Source organism: Eschrichtius robustus, chromosome 18 (assembly GCF_028021215.1).
Source record: "Eschrichtius robustus isolate mEscRob2 chromosome 18, mEscRob2.pri, whole genome shotgun sequence".
NCBI lineage: Eukaryota > Metazoa > Chordata > Mammalia > Artiodactyla > Eschrichtiidae > Eschrichtius > Eschrichtius robustus.
Genome location: NC_090841.1, coordinates 18,642,904 through 18,669,048, shown reverse-complemented (window position 1 = coordinate 18,669,048; position 26,145 = coordinate 18,642,904). Strand labels below are relative to the sequence as shown.

Here is a 26,145-nt window from a genome sequence, read left to right as displayed (position 1 = left end):
ATAATTGTCAGTCCTTTTAGTTTTAGCCATTTTTATAGGTGTATAGCAACATCTTATTGTGGCCTCAATTATCATTTCCTGAATTCCCTTCTCTTTTGTGAAGTATTTATTCAAATATCTTGTCAACTTTTCTATTAGATTGTAAGTCTTTCTCTAATTAATTTACCCATTGGGATAGGTCTTTTGTCAATTATATGAACTACAAATGTCTTCTACCTTCTCGTTTTTTTTTTTTTTTCTTCTTTAATTTATTTTTGGCTGCGTTGGGTTTTCCTTACTGCATGCGGGCTTTCTCTAGTTGCGGTGTGCGGGCTTCTCATTGCGGTGGCTTCTCTTGTTGTGGAGCACGGGCTCTCGGTGTGCAGGCTTCAGTAGTTTTGGTACGCAAGCTCAGTAGTCATGGCTCGCGTGCTCTAGAGTGCAGGCTCAGTAGTTGTGGCGCACGGGCTCAGTTGCTCCGCGGCATGTGGGATCCTCCCGGACCAGGGATCGAACCCATGTCCCCTGCACTGGCAGGTGGATTCTTAACCACTGCCACCAGAGAAGTCCCTGGCTTCCTTTTTTATTCTCTTAATGGTGAATTCTGATGAGCGGAAGTACTTGATTTTAATGTAGTCAAACTTATTGCAGCTTTCCGTATCCTTTTTAAGAATATATTCTTCTACTTTTTTTTCTTCTTGAAGATTTATTGTTTGCCTTTCACATTAAAGTCAATAAGCCCATGCACCTAGAGCCTGTGCTCCGCAACAAAGAGAAGGCACTGCAATGAGAAGCCCGCGCACCACAACGAAGAGTAGCCCCCACTCGCCGGAACTAGAGAAAGCCCGTGAGCAGCAACAAAGGCTCAACGCAGCCAAAAATGAATAAATAATTAAAAAAACTAAAATCAACAATTCACCTGGCGTTGATATGGTGCATGATATGAGATAAGGATCAAAATTCATTTTTCCCACATGGACATGCAACTGACCCAGTACCATTTATTGAAAAGACCATCCTTTCCCCATTGTTCTGCACTGGCACCTTTTTCTAAATCCAGTGTCCATATACAGGAAGGTCTGTTTCTGGACTTTCTAGTCTGTTCCATTGGTCTATCCGTCTGTTGGCTTTCTGGTGCCAATACCACATTGCCTTAATTACTGTGGCTTTATATTAAGACTTGATGTCTGGTAGAGTAAGTCCTCCAGCTTTATGCTTCTACAACATTGTCTTTGCCCTCTTGGACCTTTGCATTGCCATAAAATATCTTAAAATCAACTTGTAATCATTTAAAAAATGATAAATAGATAAATCTGTTGGGATTTTGATTGGGATTACATTGAATCTATAGCTCAATTTGGGGAGAATTGACTTCTTTACAATATTGAGCCTTCCAATCCATGAACATGACATATCTCTCTGCTTATTTAGGTCTCATTTAACTTCTCTCAATGTTTTATAGTTGTTTTTGTTTTCTGTGTAAGCCTTCATATCTTCCAATTTTCCCCTAAATATTAGAATGTTTTGATGTTATAGTAAATGGTATTTTTAAAAATTCTATTTTAGTTGTTTATTGGCAACTGGTTTGTTTTTAATCTCATGAAAACTGAACTCTGTTACTCAGTGCTTCCCTATCTGATGTTCCATGAAACACCATCCTACTTGTTAAAGTGGTCTGGTAAATATGTTGGGAAAAGCTGGGTTAAACAAGTTAATCTAGTTTCTTCACGGCAGGACTTCTAAAGTCTTTAATGTGCTAACGTAATATTCCTCAAACTTACTTGGCCAGACTTACTCAATATTCAACGGATATCATAGTCAGGTATCATTCAGGATAAAAGCATAGAAAACAGCAATGACTCTAGGTGTTTTAAGCAGGAGGATTTCATAGAGGATGCTTATGAAAATCACTGGAGGGCTCCACGAGTAGGTGCTTGGCTCAGCTTCTAGGAATGGCTCCCAGACGACCACAAGACGGACCCTCCCAAGGCAGGCACTGCCAGTGAGGCCACCACTGGAGCTCCTCAGCCCGCAAACCCTTTACTCCCACTGCCCCAACCAGAACCGCCTCTCAGTACCCACGAAGTTGAACGCTCGATGTGCTAACGCTCCAAACCCTCACGTTTCCATAGTCATAGACATTACCTGTCGCCACAAAACAGCAAAAGTAAACAAGGAACAGCTGAAGACGGTCTCCATGCTTTCACCCTCCAAACCACTCACAAGTACCTCTGAAAGGTGACAGCAAATTTTGCATCCAGGACCACAACCTGCAGCTCTCTGCAGGATAAGAGGACACTTAGAAGGAGGGGCAATGCAGACTGAGCTAAGAGACAGCATCCACCACAACCAACCAAGTGCCTGGTGTATATGCCGGGCACCCTTCTAGGCAGAGAATACATCTGTGAGCTAACAGGCTAGTAAGAAAGTCAGGTGTTGAACAAGTTAATGTGAGTACCCGCTCCCCACCTCCGACGGAACTGCTACAGCCATCTGCCAAAACGAGTGTTTTCTGAAACATGGTGTGATCATGTCTTCCTCTTGGTACTGAAGGTAAGTGTTAAATTTATGCTTCACTTCTATCAGTTATATACGACGTCACGGCATGCATTTTGCATATTAATTTTACCTTCATCTTATTGTTTCTCACTCATTTTCCCTATGTTCCTATTTCCTGATTTATTTTTTATTGTATTTTTGTAAGGTATCTTAAATCTTCCTCCTTAAAAAAGGACAGATATAAATCAATCATCTGTGTGAAACCCCAGTGTTCACCCATGAGGAGTTACCCCACTCACAAATTCCTTCCACTATCATTTTTTGTTGGCTTCACAAATTTGATAAAGTACAAATGCAAAACAGAAGCACTCATTTCATTTCTGGTTCCACTTTGGTAACCAAAAGACTGGAGGGAAGATCAAAGGTTGAAGCAACAATATGTTCTTTGAAATAAAAAATTAATATAACATGCTCTACAGCATTTCATGATAATTGGCTTTATTAATGTAGAACAATTAATGCTAGCCATAAAAGTATATAATTAAATGTGTTATTATTACAAGTTAAAATGTATTCTGTTCCCTGTATTGCCATTTAATTGGAAAAAACAACAGCCAAAACTTGTCAACCTTACAGTCCATTTGAAACTGATTCAATCGAAAGCAATTAGGTTGTTCAAGAATGACAATATAAAAGAAAAGTATAGACTGGAATGTATTACATTTTGGCCCAACAAAGAGGTTTGATTCATTCTGGCTCATAAAGCACGCTGATGGTGTTTATGATTTTGAAAAGTCACTGTAACTTTTTGCCTGAATTGAATCCTTTGTGATGCATTTTCTTGAGTTCTACCCATGACTGCCACAGTAACAGTCCTGGGATCAGAACCCAAACACCATTGAAAAATACCAGATAGACCCAAAAGTAGAGCCAATTGTTGGTGTTGAGGTTGGGGCTTCCCATAAGCCAGTCTGGGCAGAAGGTCATCCACCCGCCATACAATTCACACACGCACAGGGTGATCTGTATGAAATGCCTGTTAGAGAGAAAGAGACAAGGGATGAAACTGCCAGCAGCTTCAGTGGTCTTCCACGGCAGAAAGCCTCCCTGAAGTTGGACCCCAGGTTTTACGTAGAGCTCCTTTGATGGGGCAAATTGATAATTAATGAAGACCCATGCTTGCCTTGGAGAAGCAATAGTGCCTTTCCTAGAAGGTTATCCTCAGAGTTAAAGAAGGTCTCTTGGGTATCCTGTCCTATTCTTTGGAAGATTTAGTGAGGTCACACCTGACCCAGTAAAGAGAGACCTGGATGTGAATCTCTCTATGAGCCGCAATTTCACCTGCTGTAAAAGGGATAATAATAGTCCCTTCCTCGAATAATATTGTGGAGATTAAATGAGATATGTAGATAAAGCACTGTGCCCGGCACATATTCAACAATGCATATGTGTTAAATATTTGAAATAATAAACAAATGGGTGCATGTAGTAAACCTACAACCACGATCATGGAGTCAAAGACATGTAAGGCACCCAGGAGAAATTTAATTCTTCCTGCCAACTCTCTATGTAAAACTGGGTGGGGGAAAGTGGATTAAATGACCTTTGAGATCTCTTTCAAATCTGAAATTTTATGATGCAGCTTTACATAAGACTTCTTCTTTGATACAAGATGGTGGAAAATGGAATGCCGTTGTGCCTACTCGACATTGTTTTAGGGAATCATCCCCAGGATAGCAATCTGTTTGTCCCAGGTCACTCTGTCCCTAAGATGGAGAGGAAGGAAAGGGAGGCAGGAAGCAGAGTTCAAAGTTTCAGGGTCTGATTGATGGATGGTTAATCTGCCATCTTTCTCCTCCGTCTCCTCACTCTTTTGCCTTCCTCATACCCTCCACAGCCTGCTTCTGGAAAGATGTCTTATTTATCTTGCATGTCTACCTCAGAATTACATAAGAGATTTTTCTTTGCGTCAAGCGGAATGGGAGTTTTCTAGAATGAGCTGGAGGGAAAGGATGCAGATATCACCTTTTGATTCTCCAAAATACTGGTGGCAAATCATCCAGTGCTGTCACCACTGTGCTTGTCTATACAGCATCTAGGTTGCCAATACAATCATATTTCTCATATTTTTTATTTTGAATGGTCTGAAATTATCCTGGTGGCACCATAATCCTTAACTAATATCAAACAATTTTCGTTTCTAGTCTACTTTTTGTCTAACAAAGAACTCTGGTCATTATCCCCTCCAAATGTCACGCTGGCGTTGGGACAGCTAATGTTCCTCCTTTTTTCCGTAGGACAGGAGAAGAGCACTTACCGATAATGTTTCTCTTTGACGATGGCATAAATGAGAACCAATGCCAGAAACCCACCCAGAACGACAGTCAGAATTTCCAAAGACACAATGGTTGGATCCAAATAAAGCCATCTTGCGTCAGCTTTGCCATATTCTTTCCCTGAAAACAAAATACATTTTGTTACTCATCTGGCAATCATTTTTATGACAGTTAGAGGAAATGACCTTTTTTTTCCCGTTAGGAGGAGATAAGAGAGTAACTGCCACTCTCTCTATAGTCTTCATAATGCCTTAGTGGAAGGCAAGAGAGGCCCTATGACGAAAACGCATTTGCCACCAGACACAAGTAATAATAACAATATCATGTTATATTTGTAAAGTGATTTGCATTTTCCAAAGTGCTTTCACACGTGTGCCCTCTTCACCCTCTCCCTTTTCATCGTAAGCAGCAGAATTCTACATCAGTTTGACACAGTCAGACTTTGCAAAGATAATCTTTAATAGTTATCTTGGTAAATGCATTATAACTCCTTACTTCAAAATTTCAACATAAAGTCTGTATTAGTTAGATGTGGGAAAATTATTATTAAGGAAATGTTTATAAAAAAACACATGTTTATTAGTGATTGAAGAGGAATTGAGTGCTGGGGAGGCAGCAGGGAGGGGAGGGGAATAACACAGCCTGGACTACAGAATGAATCCTAAATGGACAAAGGGGCATTTCGGTCTGCTACAGGGACAGAATCCACTAACACAGCTACCACGAAATTGTGCTGACCAGGGAGCAGGTGTGCCCTAAGAAATCTTTCCAGGCCCCGTTATCAGGATGGTTACTTCTAGGAGGCACCATGAGGTCAGATAGTCTTTTTAGTGAAGGACCAAGGGCCATGCACTAGGCGAAGTCATATTCCCCTCCCTCCCTCCCTCTTTCTCTCTTCTTTCCTTCCTTCTTTCTTTCTCTCTCTTTCCTTCCTCCCCACCTCCCCCCCCTCTCTTTCTCTCTCTGTCTCTCTTTCCTTTTTACTTTAACAAAGTAATACGTGATGGTCCTAAGATCTCAAATAACCAGAGGAAAAAAACCCCAAAGTCCCCACCTCTTCTCTCCCTTTAACTACTGTTCTCACATTATTTAGAAAAGGTATGAATGGTCAAAAATTAGCTGCGTGATCTGATTGGTCTGAGCAGCACAAAGCAATAGTCTCTTAATGGTTAGAGTTAGATCCCTCCGGGGCCAGGGACAAAGGGTTCCCATGAAAGGCTGTCCCCAGAGAAAGGACAGGCCAGTAAACAGGATTAGCTATTTAATGAGATAACACACAGACACACGCGAAGCGGAGATTCTGTGAAAGGCCAGACGCAACTGGCAGACCAGACAGAGCCGTCCAGCCTGTCCTTAGCCAACTGCCTGCCATGACCTAACTGGAAAACAACATCATAGTAAAAGTAAAAGTTTTCCCTCTAAATTTAAACATAGATACAATAGGTGAAATATACTATCTAGTGCAGCCAAAATCTAAGAAAATATCACAAGTAGAAGGTCAATGCTTTAGGAGCTAAGAGATTAGTGGGTGTTTAGACATTCACAAAAATAACCCCATTCATTCATTCTTTTTAAAAAAATTTTTGATTGATTTATTTATTTTTTGGCCGCATGGCATGTGAGATCTTAGTTTCCCAACCAGGGATCGAACCCATGCCCCCTGCATTAGAAGTACAGGGTCTTAACCACTGGACTGCCAGGGAAGTCCCCTTCATTCATTCTTTAATTCAACAATTTTTTTGTAGCGTATAGACGCCTCTATGCTAGGTCTCAAGAATGCAGCAGTGACCAGGACACAAAGTCGGCTGCTGGTGGTTCATATTGTAGCGAGCTCAAACCATGCAACAAGTGACAGGGACAGAGAATAGGGACATGGAGAAAAGGCACTGCACAAGCTAGGAGGTGAGGTGTCCTGATCGCTTCCTCTTCCTCCTGCACATGAGGGAAGGATTCCCGCCCTGGGCTTATGCGGTGGCTCAACACACAACAGGCGACACTGGGCAGACGAGGTTGAGGGCCGTTCCTCGGTCACAGAACGCTCGCAGGCTCGGGGAGAAGCACACTGTGCCGCGTGGGGCTGCCCTAGGAACCGGAGTGGACGAGGAGGGACTGTGGGAGGTGGGCTCTGCAGTAGCACCAGGGTGGGTGACCCCTGGTCCCCGCGGCAGGATGTGATAGGATTGTTCGAGTAATTTTGAGGGCTGGCAGGGAACTGAAGGCGGCTCCTCTGGGGTATGCAGGCACCGTGCTGGTCCCAGAGACCAGGAGGGCTGCTTGTCGAGGGACCTCATATGAGGAAGCAGGGTGCAGAGGAGCCTGGCAATTACGACATCTGAGGCCCTCTGGATTTTACCAGACTGCAAGGCACACGTAATCTTGGATCTTAATCTCAGGCCTTTCTCTTAGTCCCGTACCTTCCACAGTATCAGAAATCAAGGCTTTGGATTGGGATGAAGGTGAGGATGACCACCAGGCAAGATCAGTGGCCTGCCCATCGTTCATTTCTGTCCTGAAGGGGACCTGGTCCAGTCTCAAGGGCCAGCTGGATGAGGGTGTCATATGACAGGACCCCCGTGCGGACCCCCGTGTGGCCTGTCAATTGCCCCCCCTTGGGGAAGTGTGTGACGATATGTATGAACTGAAACACAGCTCCCATTCCCTAAATCAAAAGTTCTCTTCTAAATTACAGAAATAAAGCATATTTGCATGAAAAAAAAAGAAATCTCAGGGCTTACATCACAAGAGGCGAGCCTTGAACTGGGGGAGGGAGAGGGTATCTCGGGGAGGAGTTTGAGCAAAGGCCTGGGGCTGAGAGCACTCGGTGTGTCTGAAACTGCAGGTAGTTAGCAAAGCTGAAGGAGACAGCGTGTGTGTAAGTGAAAGGGGCGGGAGGGGGGGTGGGGACAGATGCTGGAAGCAGGTCCTGCTATCTGCTGGCCCCAGTGTATCAAGCCTCTGGCATCTTCTCACCTACTGCTTAACCTTGACCAACTCTTTGCAGGTTAAACACCTACAACAGCGAAAGGGCAAACAGAGCATTAATAAACCTAATGATGTGATCCTCATCCTTTATTCTGTGACTGACTGCCAGGCTCAGGCAGAGGTGCAGAGGGAAAGATGCACACGAAGGGCTGGAGGTTTCTAGTAGCCAAGCCACGGCTGTGCCCTTTGCCACAGAGCGGAGATTAGGGGCACAACTCATCTTGACCAAACTCAAGGCAGCCTCCTCCAAGCCCTCTTCTCCAAAAGGTCTCGACCTTGGGCTCTGTGCTTGGCCCACTTAGTCTAGTTTCAGCAAGAATCCTGCTGCGTAAGTTTAGTGAAAATCCTTCACTCTTGGTATCTCATCACTCCCCGCAACCCCCAGTCTTACTGAGATATTACTGACATAGAGCACTGTGTAAGTTTAAGGTATACAGCATAATGAATTGACTTACATATATTGTGAAATGATTACCACAATAAGTTTAATGACATCCATCATGTCATATAGGTACAAAAATAAAGAAAAAGAAAAAATGTTTTTTTCCTTGTGGTGAGAACTCTTAGGATTTATTCTCTTAACAACTTTCAAATATGCCATACAGTAGTGTTAATTATGTCGTACGTTAATTACATCCTTAGTACTTATTTATCATAGAACTAGAAGTTTGTACTTTTTTTTATAAATTTATTTATTTTTGTATTTATTTTTGGCTGCGTTGGGTCTTTGTTGCTGTGCACGGGCTTTCTCTAGTTGTGGTGAGCGGGGGCTACTCTCTGTTGCAGTGCGCGGGCTTCTCGTTGCGGTGGCTTCTCTTGTTGCGGAGCACAGGCTCTAGGCGCGCGGGCTTCAGTAGCTGTGGCTCGCGGGCTTAGTTGCTCTGCAGCATGTGGGATCTTCCCGGAGCAGGGCTCGAACCTGTGTCCCCTGCACTGGCAGGCGGATTCTTATCCACTGTGCCACCAGGGAAGTCCAGAAGTTTGTACCTTTTGAACATCTTCATCCAATTCCCCCACTCCACAGTCCTCGCCTCTGGTAACCACAAATCTGATCTCTTTTTCTATGAGCTTGGGTTGTTTGTTTGTTTTTTAGATTCCACATATAAGTGAGATATTACAGTGTTTGTTTTTTTCTGTCTAGCTTATTTCACTTAGCATAATGTCTGCAAGGTCCATCCATGTTGTCACAAATGGCAGGATTTCCTTCTTTTTATGGCTGAATAATATTCCATTGTATATATACACAACTTATTTATCCACTCATCTGTCAATGGACACTTAGGTTGTTTCCATGTCTTGGCTATTGTAGATACTGCTGCTATGAACATGGGAGTACAGATAATCTTGATATATGATCAAATTCCTCATCTCCCACCCTCTATATCTTAATACCCTGGCCTGCCTTCAGCAAGGATCCTGTTGAGTCAGTCTATCAAGAGTCCCACAGCCTTGATGTTTCTTCCCCACAGGATCCTCCCGGACCAGGGCTCGAACCCGCATCCCCTGCATTGGCAGGAGGATTCTTAACCACTGCGCCACCAGGGAAGCCTGAGTTTTCACTTTTTTAAAGGTGAAAATGTAGACTGAAGATGACTGATAAAGATCGAATTAGATATTTGCATTTCATGGGACTGAGCCAAATCTGGGCTGTTTGCTTTCTCTGAGGCTGAGCAGGGCAGCCGGGGTAGGAGGACACTGACTTGAGCTGGAATCCTTAACCCCAGACTTCCCTAGCAATTCTCAAGCACAGTTTAATCCGGCAGACTCGCCAAAAAGGTGCACAGCTGCATTTCCCTTAGCCCGTGGAACTGAGCAGGTGGCCTCAAGATGTGGGACTCAGGCGCCCTGAGCTACCATGGCTAGGACCTGACGGACATCAAAGATAACATGTGTTTTGCTTTGGGAAGCACTAATTGTGGCTGACTCAATTCTCTAGAAGAGTTTTACAACACTAGTGGTGAACAGGAGTCCAGATCCTGGCTGGGGGACAAGGCAGCTCTATAATAGTGGCAAAGAACCCAGTTGCTGCACAGCTCATTTATTTGTCAGTACTGACACAGCACAACGGAGGTAGTCGATACTGACTGACTGAATGTTGACTGATTTACAGCAACATGACGAAGATAGGGAAAACTAGTTAATATCTCTGCAGAGCAGGAAGATTTCTGGAAATTATCTACAAGACCATATATATATATATACATATATATACACACATATATATGTATATATATGTGTGTGTATATATATGTATATATATATATATATATATATGAAAGTTAATAATAAAAATATGGAAAACACCCAGTTTAAATACAGCAAACTCCTCAATCTGCACTCACTATAAACATTTGAAATTATAGGGCTTCCCTGGTGGCGCAGTGGTTAAGAATCCGCCTGCCAATGCAGGGGGGACACGGGTTTGAGCCCTGGTCTGGGAAGATCCCACATGCCGCGGAGCAACTAAGCCTGTGCACCACAACTACTGAGCCTGTGCTTTAGAGCCCACGAGCCACAACTACTGAGCCCGCGAGCCACAACTACTGAGCCTACGAGCCACAACTACTGAAGCCCGCACACCTAGAGCCTGTGCTCCGCGACAAGAGAAGCCAGTGCCATTAGAAGCCGGCGCACCGCAATGAAGAGTGGCACCTGCTTGCCACAACTAGAGGAAGCCCACGCACAGCAACGAAGACCCAGTGCAGTCAAAAATAAATAAATTAAATACATAAAAACAAACAAAAATTTGAAATTATAGCTTTATTGAGATATAATTCACGTGCCAGACCTGTTTTTCTAAATCTGTTTAAAGTGTATAATTCAACAAGTTTTAGTATATTCTCAGATTTGAATCACCACAAATCATGTAATTTTATAATGTTTCTACCCCAAAAAAGAAACTTGTACCCATTATCAGTCACTCCCCATTTCTGGCCTATGATCCTGCCCCCTCCCCACACACCCAGGCAACCACTAATCTGTAATTTATCTCTATAGATTTGCCTATTCTGGACATTCATGTAAATAGAATCATACAGCATGGGGTACAGGTACTCATTTAATTGACAGCCACACTTGCAATTAATCCCTCAAACATGGCAAATGCAAACGTTTTAAATTACTTACACAATGAAGCGATCAAGGCATCAGAATCTGTGATGTTTCCTACCAAAGACAAGTAGACAAAAGGGCCTTCCTAGAGAGACGAAAACGAAAACATGCTCTAATTTAGCATCACAACCACAGGATGGCGCCACAGTGTGGCCAGCGTCCCCTGCCCTGCCCCACACCACACAGTCCCGGTGTGCGCGCGTGGGTTCCTGGAGCCTGGCTCCCTGACCTTGGAAATGGATATGTCCAAAGGGAATGTTTATACAATAAATGTCAGTTTTCAATAATTGGCATTATAAAATCAGAGGTGTGCTCTGATGGGGAAAAAATAAGTTGAAGATTTTGCACAAGAAAAGAGCTTAAATGGTATATTAAATAAGCTAAACTCTGGATTAATCCAGGGATTTTACACCGTTGAGAAGTACCTCACAGTACTTCATTTTGTCTCACCTCAAAAAAATCCAAGATCTCTCTTAACAGAAGTGGCATTCAAATATCTATATCAGAGCTGAACTAGTTCTTTTTCCTACACAGGGGCAAATTTAGGAAAATTAGAAATGTTTACAGGCTATATTTAAAATTTAAGGTAATGAAATAGCTGCAATTATACTTTGAACAACTTTTGTTCCTGGTCAATACAACCCTTCTCATTTCTTTTTACCAAAACGATCACTTATGTGACATCAAAATTGTGTCTCTTCCTAATCCCTAAGGTCACTTCTAGTACAACTTCCCAGAGGCAACCACACTTAACCACTTCTGTCTGTAGTTCTGGCAACTATTTTCGTAACACGTAATATACTTATATTACTATTTCTTTAGACATTATCAACTGACAGCCCATCCTGAAAAATTACAGTATAATTTACACTGTTTCCCCTCCCCTTCCCTTCTTCCAATTTTTGATAGTAGGGGAGGACAAACTTCCTTCTACCCTCTTAGGTTCTGTAGCTGGCCTAAGAATTAACCGACATAAACAGATTAAAAAGAAAAGCATACATATCTTATTTAATATTTTTACATATACATGGGAGTCTCTGAAGAGAAAATGAAGACCTGAATAAGCTGTTAGGCCCCAAAACTTATATGCCTTTTTACACAAAGAACAATAAACTGCAGGGATGTGACAAGACCAAGGGGCTTGAGCTGAGGACAGTAAATCGTGTGAAAGTGACTAGGAGATACATGGGAAGAAAGTAATGGAAGACAAGGGTTATTTTAGTAGGTTTATTTGTACAGGACCACTTCAGCATTGACGCCCAATACCCAGTGATAAGAATGTTCTTTTCTTCCTGGTAAAGGTAGGGCACCTTTCTCATGGGAATTTCAAAGACCTGATTTTAGGTAGAAAGAGGGAGGTCAGAGAGCCCTTCCTGCATCTACAGTTTCTCAATTGCCTTCAGTTCAAAATAATCAATATGCCAAAGTGGTATATTTTGGAGTAGCATGTTCTGAATCCCTTTAATAGCTATATGAATTCTCTTTTTTTTAAAAAAAATTTATTTATTTATTTATTTATTTATTTATTTTGGCTGTGCCGGGTCTTAGTTGCGGCATGCAGGATCTTTAATTGTGGCATGAGGGATCTAGTTCCCTGACCAGGGACTGAACCCGGGCCCCCTGCATTGGGAGCTTGGAGTCTTACCCACTGGACCACCAGGGAAGTCCCTATATGAATTCTCTTTAATTCTTCTATTAGTTATCCAAATGTGTAACTTACATAGTAAACTTTGGAGAATTCCCTGGCGGTCCAGTGGTTAGGACTTCTTGCTTTCACTGCCGAGGATGTGGGTTCAGTCCCTGGTCAGGGAACTAAGATCCTGCAAGGTGCTTGGTGCAGCCAAAAAAAAAAAAAAAAAAGTAAAACTTAAAGCCTCAGCTTACCCATTCATCAATGTTGTGCAGTATCTGGACTTCTTACGATATCAGACAAGCATGAGAACACCCACCATCCTCTCTCCCTCTCCTCCCCACTTCCAAATCTCAACCTCTGTCCACTTTGCTTGTATGTTGTTGAAATTCACTGCATTTCCATTCAATCAACAGCATTTACAATATGGTGATTATGTAAATAGTGTTCACTGCAATGGGCCACAACTTCTTCCTGTACAAATCCAGTATTTTTGTCACTTAAGAAGAATGTGGCAAATGGAATATTTTTTCTTACACTCATACATTCCTCAAAATCAGGCTACATTTTATTTTATTTTTTTTCATGCTACATTTTAGTTTGCTTCATATTTGGGCCATGACTTTGTTAAAAGATATTTTTGTTTATGCTACAGTTTGTAATTGCCTTTCTTTTTCTCTAATTGAGAGAAGAAACCTGACTTTCTCCCCATCTCATTAATACATCTTCCAGCTTCTTATCCATTCCAATCTTTGCTGAACAGAGGCTTTGAAGCTGGTTTATTTTCTCTTTTCTTGACATTCTGTAAGTTACTTAATTGGTAAGTGTGGTTTATTTCAGATCATATGTAAAAATTATATTCCTTAAAGGAGATTTTAAAAAATTACATGTGAAAAAAAAAATTACATGTGAGATAAACAATGTTTTTAAACAAGAAGTACTCCCCATCTACTCTGCAACTCCTTATTTTCACCAATTGATCTTTTTATTTTTAGCAGAGCCATAGGAAATCCACACCACTTCCCTGGCATGACCTGGGAACTTTCTAGATAAAACACATCCACTGATTGGCCAGTAGGGGCCACAAGACTGAGCTGAATTTGATCCTCTCTAGGCCTCAGTACATCTATCTGTGAGATGAAGGACTTGCCAAAATTAGATTGTTGATCTCATCCTAAAACTAGATGTGACTTCCACTAGCAACCTCTTCAACTGGAGCCATCAGCAAACATGGACACAGACATCCAGTCTAGAATCTTTCCTCAGAAGCAATTCCCTGGGTAAGAGCAAGATGGAAACCTGGAATCTATAACATGCAGGACCCAGGAGTGTATACCAAATACTCCTTTTTCAAATCCCAGCTCAAACCCTCCTTTTACCAAGAAACCTTCCCAAACTTCTTGGTAAAAATTAATTTCTCACTCTCCCTTGTTACTAAATTTGTGTTTCTGTAATCAACTGTCTGCTGGTGGTGGATCTCCAGTCCCCATTAGATCATACATCTTGGGGGCCTGGGATGTTGCCTTCTCTGTCTTAGAATCCTCAAGAACCCAGGGTGATATTTTGTGTTCAGTGTCTGCTAACTTTGATTTAATGACAAGTCCACGTAATGAATTACTTAGAAAGAAAGGTGCCCTGCGGGGCTTTTAGAAGGCACTATATATTTCTTACTATACTACTACTCTAAGTGTAAAGGCAGTATAGCATATAAAGTATAATGAACATATCCACCCTCCAAATGCTGATCAGATGTTACCTCTTCCAGGAAACAAGCCTTCACTAATTCCCCTGATAGGAGGTAGATGTCTTTCCTGAACAGAATCCTGCTTAATTTATCTCCTCCTCAAAACCATCAGTTCTTTAGGGTAAGTCTTTGCCTTTGTCTCTGTATTCCAGATGCCTGATAGATGGGACATGCTAATAAATGCTTACTAAAAGAATAAGAAATAAAAGGAAGGGTGGAGGGAATGAGTTAAAAGAAAAAACAAAACACAAACCCAATTTAGTTAGAAAATGGGCAAAAGAAATGAAGAGACATTTCACCAAAGAGAATATACAAGTAGCAAATAAACATATGAAAAGATGTTCAACATTGTTAGCCATCACGGAAATGCCAATTAAAACCACAATGAGAGGACTTCCCTGGTGACACAGTGCTTAAGAACCCGCCTGCCAATGCAGGGGACACGGGTTCAAGCCCTGGTCCAGGAAGATCCCACATGCCGCGGAGCAACTAAGCCTGGGTGCCACAAGTACTTAGCCTGCACTCTAGAGCCCGCGAGCCACATCTACAGAGCCCGCATGCCACAACTACTGAAGCCCACACGCCTAGAGCCCGTGCTCCGCGACAAGAGAAGCAACCACAATGAAGAGTAGCCCCCGCTCGCCTCAACTAGAGAAAGCCCGTGCGCAGCAACAAAGGCCCAAAACAGCCATAAATAAATAAATAAATAAATAAATAAATAAATAAACCACAATGAGATATTACTATCTGTCGGAATGTCTAAAATAAAAAATAGTGGCAGTACCAAATGCTGATGAGGATGTGGAGAAAATGGATCACTCATACATTTCTGGTGGGATGAGAATGGAACAGCCTCCCTGGAAAACCTGAGTTTGGCAGGTTCTTAAAACTAACATGCAATTACCATATGATCTAGCAATTGCACTCGGGCATTTATCCCAGAAAAATAAAAACTTATGTTCACACAAAAACATGTACACAAATGTTGATAGCAGCTTTCTTGGTAATAGCTAAAAACCAAATGTACTTCAAAAGGGATATGGTTAAATAGACCATGGTACATTTATACCTTGGACTACTCCCCAGCAATAGGAAAGAACCAGCTACTGACACACTCAATACCTTGGGTGGATCTCCAGGGAATCATGCTGATTGAAAAAGTCAACCCCAAAAGGTTACATACTCTATAATTCCATTTATATAACACTTTTTGAAATGATAAATTTTAGAAACGGAGGACATATTAGTGGTTTCCAGGGTTAAGGGGTGGAGGGAGGGGAAGTGCAGGTAGTTACAAAAGAAAAATACTAGGGATCTTCATGGTGTTGGAACTGTTCGGTATCTGACTGTTGTGGTTGAATACACAAGCCTACCTGGTCAGTACAATGGTGTAGAACTTAACACACATGCACACACACACACACACAAGTGCAAGCAAAACTAAGGAAATCTGATTAAGGTCAGTGGATTGTCAGTGTCAGTGTCCTGGTTGTGATATTATACTATAATTTTGAAAAACATTCCCATTGGAGGAAACTGGACAAAGTGCACAAGGGATCTCTGTTATTTTTTAACAACTGTATGTCAATCTCTAAACTGACCATAAGGTCAATTATATCTAAAAAAATTTATTAAAAAAACCCAGACAGGTAGAAAGAGAGACATGGAAGAAAGAGTAACATTACTAATTAATAACATTAAACAAAATCGTCAGGACCTTTTTCTTTAGAGTAAGCTGGGCCCTGGCCTCAGAGAGCTTGTCATCTAGTTGTGTTACACTGACATTCTGCTCAATAACGATTGGACGAAGATGAGGGAGCAGTGGCTGGGACAGTAAGGGAAGACTTCCAGGAGGCAGCGGGCCTCTAAGCCTGTGTACAAGCTGCTCTTCCACCTAGAGTACACGTGCCTGGCTTCCCCCTCCAAAAAAAGTATGTAAATATTATGGATTTTTAAAATCATGGTAAAATATACATAACATAAAATTTACCGTTTTACCCATTTTAAGTTTTCAATTCAGTGGTATTAAGTATATTCACACTGTTGTGCAGCCATCACCACCATCCACCTCCAGAACTTTTTCATCTTCCCAAACTGAAACTCTGTCCCCATTAAACAATAACTTCCCACCCCGTCTTCCCCCCAGCCGCCGGTGGCCACCATTCTATCTCTGCCTCTAGGACTCTGATTACTCTAGGTACCTCATTTGTCTTTTGTGTCTGACATTTCACTTAGGATAATATCTACCCTCGAGGTACATCCATGTTGTAGTATGCGTCACAATTTCATGTCTTTTTCAGACCGAATAATATTCTATTGTATGTATACACCACACTTTGTTTATCTATTCATCTGCTGATGAACAACTAGGTAGGTTGTTTCTACCTTTCGGCTACCATGAATAAGCTGCTATGAATACTGGTGTATTCTGTTTGAGTCCCTAGTTTCAATTCCTTTGGCTATTTAGGTAGAAGTGGAATTGCTGGATCATATGGTAATTCTATGTTTTACTTTTTTTTTTTTTATTTGACCTTTTTAGAAAATTTTTTTGATTTTTTAATGTATTTTATTTATTTTTTGGCCACACGGCATTTGGGATCTTAGTTCCCCGACCAGGGATCGAACCCGTGCCCCCTGCATCGGAAGTGTGGAGTTTTAACCACTGGACTGCCAGGGAAGTTCCTGTTTTACTTTTTGAGGAACCCTCATGCTATCTTCCACAGTGGCTGCACCATTTAGCATTCCCAACAGCAGTACACCAAAGTTCCAAATTTCTCCACATCCTTGCCAACACTCGTTATTTTCCTTTGCTGTTGCTGTTTTTTATAATAGACATCCTAATGGGTGTAAATTGGTATCTCATTGTGGTTTTGATTTGCATTTCCCTAATGACTACTGATCTTACGGCTTATTGGCCATTTGTATTATCTTCTTTGGAGAAATGTCTGTTCAAATCTTTTGCCCATTTTTTAACTGTTTATTTGTTGTTAAGAATATAAATGTTTTTCAGTAGAGAGGTCACCACTTGGTACTTGAACTTGATGGGCTAGACTGCCCCATGGGCATGAGTAACCAATTATTCTGCTGAAGTCAAAGCACTTGGCAGAGCAGAGTAGGGGCCACTATCAAAGGGCAAGATCTGCCAGTCCATCATGGGGAGCAAGCGGTCTGCAGCGAATCTTGAGTGCCTTTACTCTCTTGTCACCTGATAAACTCCTCTGCAGTCTTTATTTATTTTTAATTTATTAATTTATTTATTTATTTTTGGCTGCACTGGGTCTTTGTTGCTGTGCGCGGGCTTTTCTCTAGTTGTGGCGAGCGGGGGCTACTCTGTTGTGGTGCATGGGCTTCTCATTGTGGTGGCTCCTCTTGTTGTGGAGCACGGGCTCTAGGAGCCTGGGCTTCAGTAGTTGTGGCACGTGGGCTCAGTAGTTGTGGCTCGCGGGATCTAGAGCGCAGGCTCAGTAGTTGTGGCGCATGGGCTTAGTTGCTCTGTGGCATGTAGAATCTTCCCAGACCAGGGCTTGAACCCGTGTCACCTGTATTGGCAGGTGAATTCTTAACCACTGCGCCACCAGGGAAGCCCGCCTCTGCAGTCTTTAAAACCCCAGTGACTTCTCTCCACTGTGCTACCTCTTGACCTGGACACAATTCTACCACTCACTTACCAGACTGCACGATAATGGTTTGTTTTTCTGTCTGTTTCTCCTTCTAGCAAAGCTCAATTGCAGGACCAGGTGTTGATTAATGCAATTTACCTGGAATACATGGATGGTGAGCTTTAACAGACAATCCTAGGCTGAATCTGCAAACGTTGTACAGCTATCCTTGAATCATGTAGAATTGGCCGGGTCTCCTAATTTCTCTGTCTACAGTTTTTTCTTAGCTATAACAGAGATGAAATGGATCCAGACACATGGTTTTCAAAGGTCTTTGGGTAAAACATTTGCTATGTGGAGAAAATGCTCTTGTGTGAAAGGAGAAATAGGATGGCCGCAGACTTGGGGCAGGTCCGGTGGGTCAATGTAGACCTGGATGGTGCGATCGTTCTTCACAGGAACCCTGCCCTTGTGCTTTATGTAAAAAGGGCGCCGAACAGATGCACACACACTTGGCTTTCCTTCATAACATAGGCCATGTACCGTTAGCATTAGCGACTACTTGATTCTTCCCCCAAAACAACTCTAAGGGCTTCTAACCCTTCCCTACAACATCAGGTCCTGGTATGTCGCACCACAGGAAGGACATTTAATTTAAAACCAGGAAAAGAACAAAGTGAAAAGGGGTAAGGTGTCAATATCAGGGTTCCAGGGAACTGATGTTCCATCTCTGGAAGGTTCTGTGATTCCAGGCTTGGTCTGATCTTGTCCTGTAAGGAACTCACCATGAGAAACGTAAATTGACAAACACAGGCCCACCACTATCTGCTGCTGAATCTCCACCAGTAGTAGACTCAGTGCAAAACTGAGCAAATCAGGGGCATAAGGCAGTGGTCCAACTTCAGAATGAGACCAGCTCTTATGAGCCTAAAGATTCTTTGGGGGCTTCTGAACCAGATCTGTTCTAACCAAACAGGCCTGAGATCGAAGTCACTGGAAACATTAGCTGCTATTTGCCAAGGGCCAAAATTATCTGTAGAATTCTAGAGAATGGAAACAGACTTAGTTCCTCCCATGAATTCACATTTTATATCAAATGAGCCATAAAGCACTTTTTCTTCCCCCTTAAAATTATTTCTAGGCTCTGGAACACGAAGTTTATATTAACTTGCAGAATAAACCTGGAAGGTTATCAGCTCCAAAAGTCTTTAATCATAGTGTATGGTTAAGAACTAGCCATCCGGAACTAAAATTCATGTTTGAGCTCAACCACTACCTGGAGATTTTAAGGATCAGATGAAAGGAGCTTGGTAAGCAGCAAAGGCCATCGGTAGGGTGTTGCTGTAACTGGGAAGTAGGGCTTGAACCGGTGTACGGGTGAGAGCCCTGTGCTGCACGCTGGAGAGCTGGGTGAGCTTGAGCAAAAACAAGGACAGCAGATTTTATTTCTTACAGTCCCTGCTACCTTGACCTCGCTGAGCTTCAATTCCCTAATCAACATAAAGGAACAGAGTAAAGCTCTCAACAGATGTTTGATGTATGAATGAAAGAGTCATGAGCAAAGTTAGACTAGATCTCCATCTTCACCTTTTCAGAGTGTCTCTTACTGACTGGAAGCCCTGAATGCAGCACCTGGTCCACTGACCTCACTGGTGAGGTCGATGAGCAGCGGCCTGTCAGTAGAGGGTCAGGTGTGGACGGAGGGGCCCCATGGAGGACTGTGGGGTCAGAGCCTGTTTAAGCCCCAGCCTCTCCAGTGGGAACGGGCTGTGCGTCCTACACCTGCCAATGCTCATCAGCCCTGGGAAGAGCAAGCTCGTGGCGACCTCCAGGGTAGACTCCCTGAATGACTGGCTGGGCATGAGGATGTCTTCAAGAATTCCTGTGCTATTATTGTAGTAATTCCTACCATCGTCTGAGAAGCAGACACCTGTCCCCTAAGAAGCACAACGTGAATTTTCCGAGATAGGCTTACTCAGGACGTAGGAGCAAAATGATAGGAGGTCTGGATTCCCTTTAAAGTACTTCGGCAATAACAAAAGAAAAAGGGGGAGGGAGGGAGAAAAAGAAAAAGCAAGTGCAGCAAAATTTGAAAACGCCAAACCTATTCATTATACTGTTCTCTCTACATTTGTGAATGTTTGAAATTTTTCACAGTAAAACTTAATTTTAAAAAGATATATAGCACCTTGTCAAAAAAGAACTGTTGCCCCTCGCATTTCTGGACTCCTGACTCAGGACCCCGTGGTCCCAGAGGCCCTCGGCCTTTGTGCTTCTAACACACAAGTGGGGCCCCCGGACCACGGTCAGGAGCACCTGGGACTCCACAGCCTGAGACTCAGCCCTCCCAGGATCTCCTCCAGACCCCAAGCCGCCTGGGTGTTGGGTCTGGATCAGCCGGGGCTGGCACAGCTGAGGTGAAACCAGATGAGGGGTGCGGCACACTGCATGCAGAGCGAGCACAGCACAGAAGTAAGCCGTTGGTTATCCTTTTCCTCTTCGGATGCACTTTAATATCAAACAAGCCGGTGTTTCAACAGTCACTGCTATGAGTCTCCAGATTACTCCAGCCTCAATAAACCACAGGGCAAAACTGCTCACCTTCTGCCAGCCCCACAGTGTCCTACACACACACACAGACACACGGACACGGACACACGGACACTTGCACAAAAGGGATAAAAAGTAAGGAGAGCCAGTGGTCATGACCAAAAAAAGAAAGGGAAAAAAGCTCTCATCATTCACACTCCGTTTTCAAATTACCTACGCCCTTCTGGTGAACGACCAGCCATCAAAATGCCGGCCCTGGTGTCCTGGCTCTGGGTGACATGCTGAGAGAATTCTCTCTTGTTGTCCAGTTAAGTCTGCAGAGAAGCTGCGCAGAGTGGGCTTTTGCTCACGCTGATAAGGGCTCTTTTCCTGTCACAGCTCACCTGTCCTACCCAATGTCGGGGCTCCCAACACCCACGGCATGCTAACTTTCCATCAGAATTTTCTTTACTCTTCTGACGTCCCTTCTGGTGGTGTACATTTACTATTTTAACTAGTAAAAATTATTAAAGGGATACATGCTGAAAGTTAAAAAAAAATTACAAAAAGGTATAAAGTGAAAGGTAAAAGTCTCTCTCCTGACCCCCAATCTCATCCTCCTGAGATACCACTGTTGAGCTCCACAGTAGCCTTCAAGAAATTTTTCATGTATATGTTATTATGTAGCTACAAATACTTAAAATACTTTCTCCTTGCCATTAGTTTTTCTACTGTTAAGCTAGAGGGTGATGAGGAAAATTCCACAATGTTTATTGACTTAAAAATTTTTTAAGTTCTGTGTATCAGGAATTTTGGTTTAAAAAACATAGGAAAGTTCATACTAGATGCTCTAAAATGTGACCGAACTATACCTATCTAATTGAGTTGCCAACAAAATCAGCTTAAAAGCTAAAATGTATCATGGCAAATAAATTAAGTAACAGAGGTCAGTCTCATTTTTCACTTAAGGTATTCCAGACATGTAATTCTAACAACGGATTTTATAGACTTTAAGACAGCTACAAATCAAAGCTCAGATTAAAAAAAAAAGTGCTTGAAAAAAAAAAAAGTGCTTGAGCTAGGCAAGCTTCTACTATCTATAATTCAATGACCATTTTGTAGAGAACGCTGTTTACTCATTTCACCCTTAAAGAAAAATTTAGCAGCAAAAAGGCTTTATAGAAATAAAAGGGAACATACATTTTCTGTTTTGTAATTTGTGTTTGTACTTGTAAAGGCTGAATTTATACTTAAATATATTTGCAAGTTTTCTTTTTAAAGTGCGTTTGGACGAAGAACCAGAAAAACAGTGCAACATGCATTAAGACTGGGAGAAAAAAGTGGAATAAGAATAGAATCAGTACATAAATCCTGTCAAAATTTATTAGCATTTTCTGATCTGACTCACAAAATCTCAGCCTAATCAGACTTGATTTTTCCATGTCATGGCAACAGCATACATCATTGTTTCTGGAAGGATCAGCTGCTTCAGCCTCCTACAGTACCTCAATGACAAGGCTTTAGTGACTTCATAAATATATGCCGCCCAGCTGTCATCCACTTAATGAGATGACGACTTCCATTTGACGGAACCTGTCCTAGCAGATGGGCTGTCGCCTGACATTAACAATGGACCGTGCTGGCCCTTTTGTGTACTTCAGGAGTCATACAGCCACACAAGTCCTATTGTTCCCACAACACAGCAGCTTAGCGTTTGATTTAGGACTTAAAGAATATTTCTCCCCTTTTAAGAATATACCCTTCTCTGCTGAGGCAGTTGTTATGATTAGAGATTTGAAACCTTCCAAGGCTCATCTTAATTGGACGTGTGTATTACCACATTATTACATAGGGATGGCATGAAAATTAAAAGTTAATCCAACTAAAGGATATGGCAAGGAGGGGTCACAAAAAGGACAGAGGAAGAATTAACATTTACTGAACTCTGCTAAACGCCAGGCACTGTGCCGGTGCCCTACATCCTTGCTATTCAAATGTGGTCCACAAACCACAGCATGAGTACCTCCTGGGAGCCTGTGACAAATGCAGAATCCCAGACCCTATCCCAGACCTATGGAGTCAGAATCTACATTATAAAAAGATCCCCAGGTGATTACTATGCACAGTCAAGTTTGAGAAGCACGGCCCTAAATTACAAAGCTTTATTTGATCCTATAACAACAATTTGAAGAAAATATTATTTCTATACTTTATAGACATGGCCCCCAAATTCATGTTGAAATCCTTCCCCCGAAAGATGATGGTATTAGGAGGTGCTTAAGCCTTGAGGGTGGAACCATCATGAATGGGATCAATGCCTTATAAAAGGGGCTCCTGAGAGACCCCTAGTCCCATCCACCCAGGTGCCAGCTATGAACCAGGAAGCAGGTTCTCACCTGACCATGCTGGTGTCCTGATCTCTGACTTCCAGCCTCCAGAACTGTGAGAAATAAATTTCTGTTGTTTATAAGCCACCCAGTCTGTGGTATTTTGTTATAGCAGCCTGAAAGGATTAACACAATAAGGAAACCAAGACAGAAAAAGTCCTTTCTTCCTTTTTTTTTAAACATACATTTTGCTTTTCATTTCTCTTTGCTGCCAAAAGGGTTTAATGCAAAATACGAGTCTTAACAAACAATGAAATAAATAGTTGTACATTTTTACTATGCAATAAAGGGGGAAACCACTGTAGTGAGAATCTTGACTTTTCTGTACATGCTCTGCAAAGACTCCTCAGCCTGTACTTCTCACACACGTTTAATGCACATATATTCCATAATGCACATATATTCCTTCCTTCCCCTCCGCATGACAGAAAGGGTTTTCAGCAGGGAAAGGGGTGCTGCCCAAGGTTTCACAGGTGGGAAATGGCTGGGCCAGCTGCACCAGCACATCGTTGGACCCCAAAGCCCATACTCTTCCCACCTGCCCACTCTGCCCAGGGCTTCTTGAATAAGTCAGACCTCCTCTGTAACAGCCCTGCATAACCAGCACCGCCCTTGAAAGGCAGCCTGTGGCATGTGTGAGGGTGAGCGACAGGACAGAGAAGCGCCAGGAAACCATGTCGTGAGAAACAGTGGAGCTGTTTTATAGACCCAGGATGCAACTTCCCTTTGGGTTACACAAGAGGGCACAAGTAGGACCCTAGAAGTAGAAGTCATAAGGAGGCTAATTTTAGCTCAACATAAGGAAACATTTTCTTGTAACTAGAGCTATTCTATTTTGGAAAGACGGCACTGACAAAGTTTTCAAGCAAAGGGTGGATGACCCAACATCTGCCTGGACTCTTAGTAAAATTCCTATACAAGGGGGAGGCCGGCCTATTTGGCTCCTAAAGGCCCTTGCTCGACTATGGCGGCTTTCTCACTTGCCACACACAGTACTGGGCATTCCCTTATTTTATTTTATTTTCTGAATATCTTTTGGCCACGGGACACGTGGGATCTTAGTTCCCTGATCGGGGATTGAACCCGCATCCCCTGCATTGGAAGTGCAGAGTCTTAACCACTGGACCGCCAGGGAAGTCCCTGGGTGCTCCTTTAGATGTGTGGGTCACGATGCACGCTGTGCCCAGCATGGCTCCACCCCCAGTTCCCATGGGCTGGACTGTGTTCTACACTGTGACGGCCACTCCTTTGGCTGTAGGTGATTGGATCAGAGGATCAGGAGGGACAAGGAGGAAGGCAGTGGACAGGCTGGGCCTGGCCGACAAAGCAGCCTACCCAAAATGCCACCCTCAAACACAGATGAGCTGGGCTCGTGAAATGCTTACTCTCTGGAACACAAACTCAGAAACAGGGAATGAACCCAATCAGATTCTGAAAATTAATATGTAGGAGAGGTCAGGAGAGGCCAAGAACAAATCAACATTATGAATGAACTCAAGTTACCAGGAGACATGGTGTATTAGTTTGGTTGGGCTGTCACAAAAAAGTACCACAAACTGGGTGGCTTAAAACCACAAATACTTATTATCTCACAGTTCCAGAGGCTGGATGTCCAGGATGAAGGTGTCAGCAGGGTTGGTTTCTTCTGAGGGCTGCAAGGGAGACTCTGTTCCATGCCCCTCCTTCTACACCTTCTAGGGGCTTGATGGCAAACTTTGGCGTTCCTTGGCTTGTAGAAGCATCACTCTGATCTGTGCCTTCATGTTCACATAGTGTTCTCCCCGTGTATATGTCCCTACATCCAAATTCCCCCCTTTTATAAAGACACCAGTCGTTATTAGGTGAGGAACCATGCTAATGACCTCATTTTTTTTCTAATGACTTCATTTTAAGTTAATTACACCTGTAAAGACCAGATCTCTAAATAGGGCCACATTCTGAGGTCATGGGGGTTAGGACCCCAACATGGGTTTTTTTGGTAGGGACACAATTCAACCCATATTCAACCCACATGGATATGGGTAGAGGCTGGACTTCCCAGCCTCAACAACATGAGAAATAAATGTCTGTTGTTTAAGCCACCCAGTCGGTGATATTTTTGTTATATCGACCCTAGCAGACTAAGACACTAAATGCTGGTGAGAATGTGGAGCAACTGGAATGCTCAAGTATTGCTGGTGGGAATGGAAAATGGTAGAGCCACTTTGGAAAATAGTTTGGCAGTTTCTACTCTAGTTAAAGAATCCCACTCGTAGGCATTTATTTACACAGGAGAAATAATATATATGCCCACACAAAGACTTAGAAGTAGATACCCACAGCTGCCTTATTTATAACAGCCAAAAACTAGAAACAACCCAAATGTTAACTGGTAAATAGATAAATAAATTGGGATATAGCCATATACTGGGATACTAGTCAGCAGATCATGCTAAATGAAAGACTACATACTGTATGATTTCATTTATATGAAATTCTAGAAATGGCAAAACTTTAGTGACAATAAATCAGATTAGTGTTTCCTGGGGCCAGAGGTCAGGGCTGGGATCATCTACAAAGGGGCATAAGAAGACTTTCAAAAAGTGATGAAAATGTTCTATACTACTACTGTGATGGTGGCTGGTTGCATAACTCTATACAATCACCAAAATTCATCAGACCGTATACAAAATGGGTGAATTTTATTGTATATAAATTATAACTCAATAAAGCTGGAGGGGGAAAAAGAGAATTTAGAAAAGTGGCTGGTTACTATATAGATATAGATATAACCCGGTAATTTTCACTTATCACAACAATAGTCTGTTAGAATACAAAGGAGAAAACTCTCATAGTAGCAATAAAAATATAAAATATTTAGAAGTAAACTTTAAGAGACTGTAACAGAAGATTTAAACAAATTGAGATCCACTCAATTCTTAGAAGAGACTCAGTATTGCACAGATATCATTTAATCTCAAATTAATCTATACATTTAAGAAAATCCCAAATCAAAATACCAAATTTTAGAACTTGGCAAAATGAATCTAAAGTTCATCTGGAAGGATATATAGTAACGTGTTTGAAAAAGGGTGACAAGTTGGCTTCGTTGGCCATTCAAAAGCACTACAGGGGCTTCCCTGGTGGTGCAGTGGTTAAGAATCCGCCTGCCAATGCAGGGGACACGGGTTTGAGCCCTGGTCCGAGAAGATCCCACCTGCCGCAGAGCAACTAAGCCCGTGCACCATAACTACTGAGCCCGTGCGCCACAGCTACTGAGCCTGAGCTCTAGAGCCCGCGAGCCACAACTACGGAAGCCCTCACGCCTAGAGCCCGTGCTCCACAATAAGAGAAGCCACCGCAATGAGAA

The 26,145-nt window shown here is 42.5% G+C and overlaps 1 protein-coding gene across 2 annotated transcripts in view; it reads right to left on the bottom strand.

Moving 5' to 3' along the window:
* Positions 1 to 2,959: 2,959 nt before the first annotated feature.
* The window catches only part of EBPL (EBP like), a 39,673-nt gene continuing 16,487 nt past the window's right edge, over positions 2,960 to 26,145 (bottom strand). The window contains exons 2-5 of one of the 2 annotated variants that reach the window (XM_068526960.1): positions 17,950 to 18,039; positions 10,923 to 10,992; positions 4,796 to 4,934; positions 2,960 to 3,514 (exon numbers count right to left, since the gene is read on the bottom strand). In XM_068526960.1, coding sequence (XP_068383061.1) covers positions 3,274 to 3,514; positions 4,796 to 4,934; positions 10,923 to 10,992; positions 17,950 to 18,039 — 540 coding nt within the window. In that variant the 3' untranslated portion in view covers positions 2,960 to 3,273. The remainder of the gene's footprint in view (positions 3,515 to 4,795; positions 4,935 to 10,922; positions 10,993 to 17,949; positions 18,040 to 26,145) is intronic. The other variant, XM_068526961.1, reaches the window with a different exon arrangement.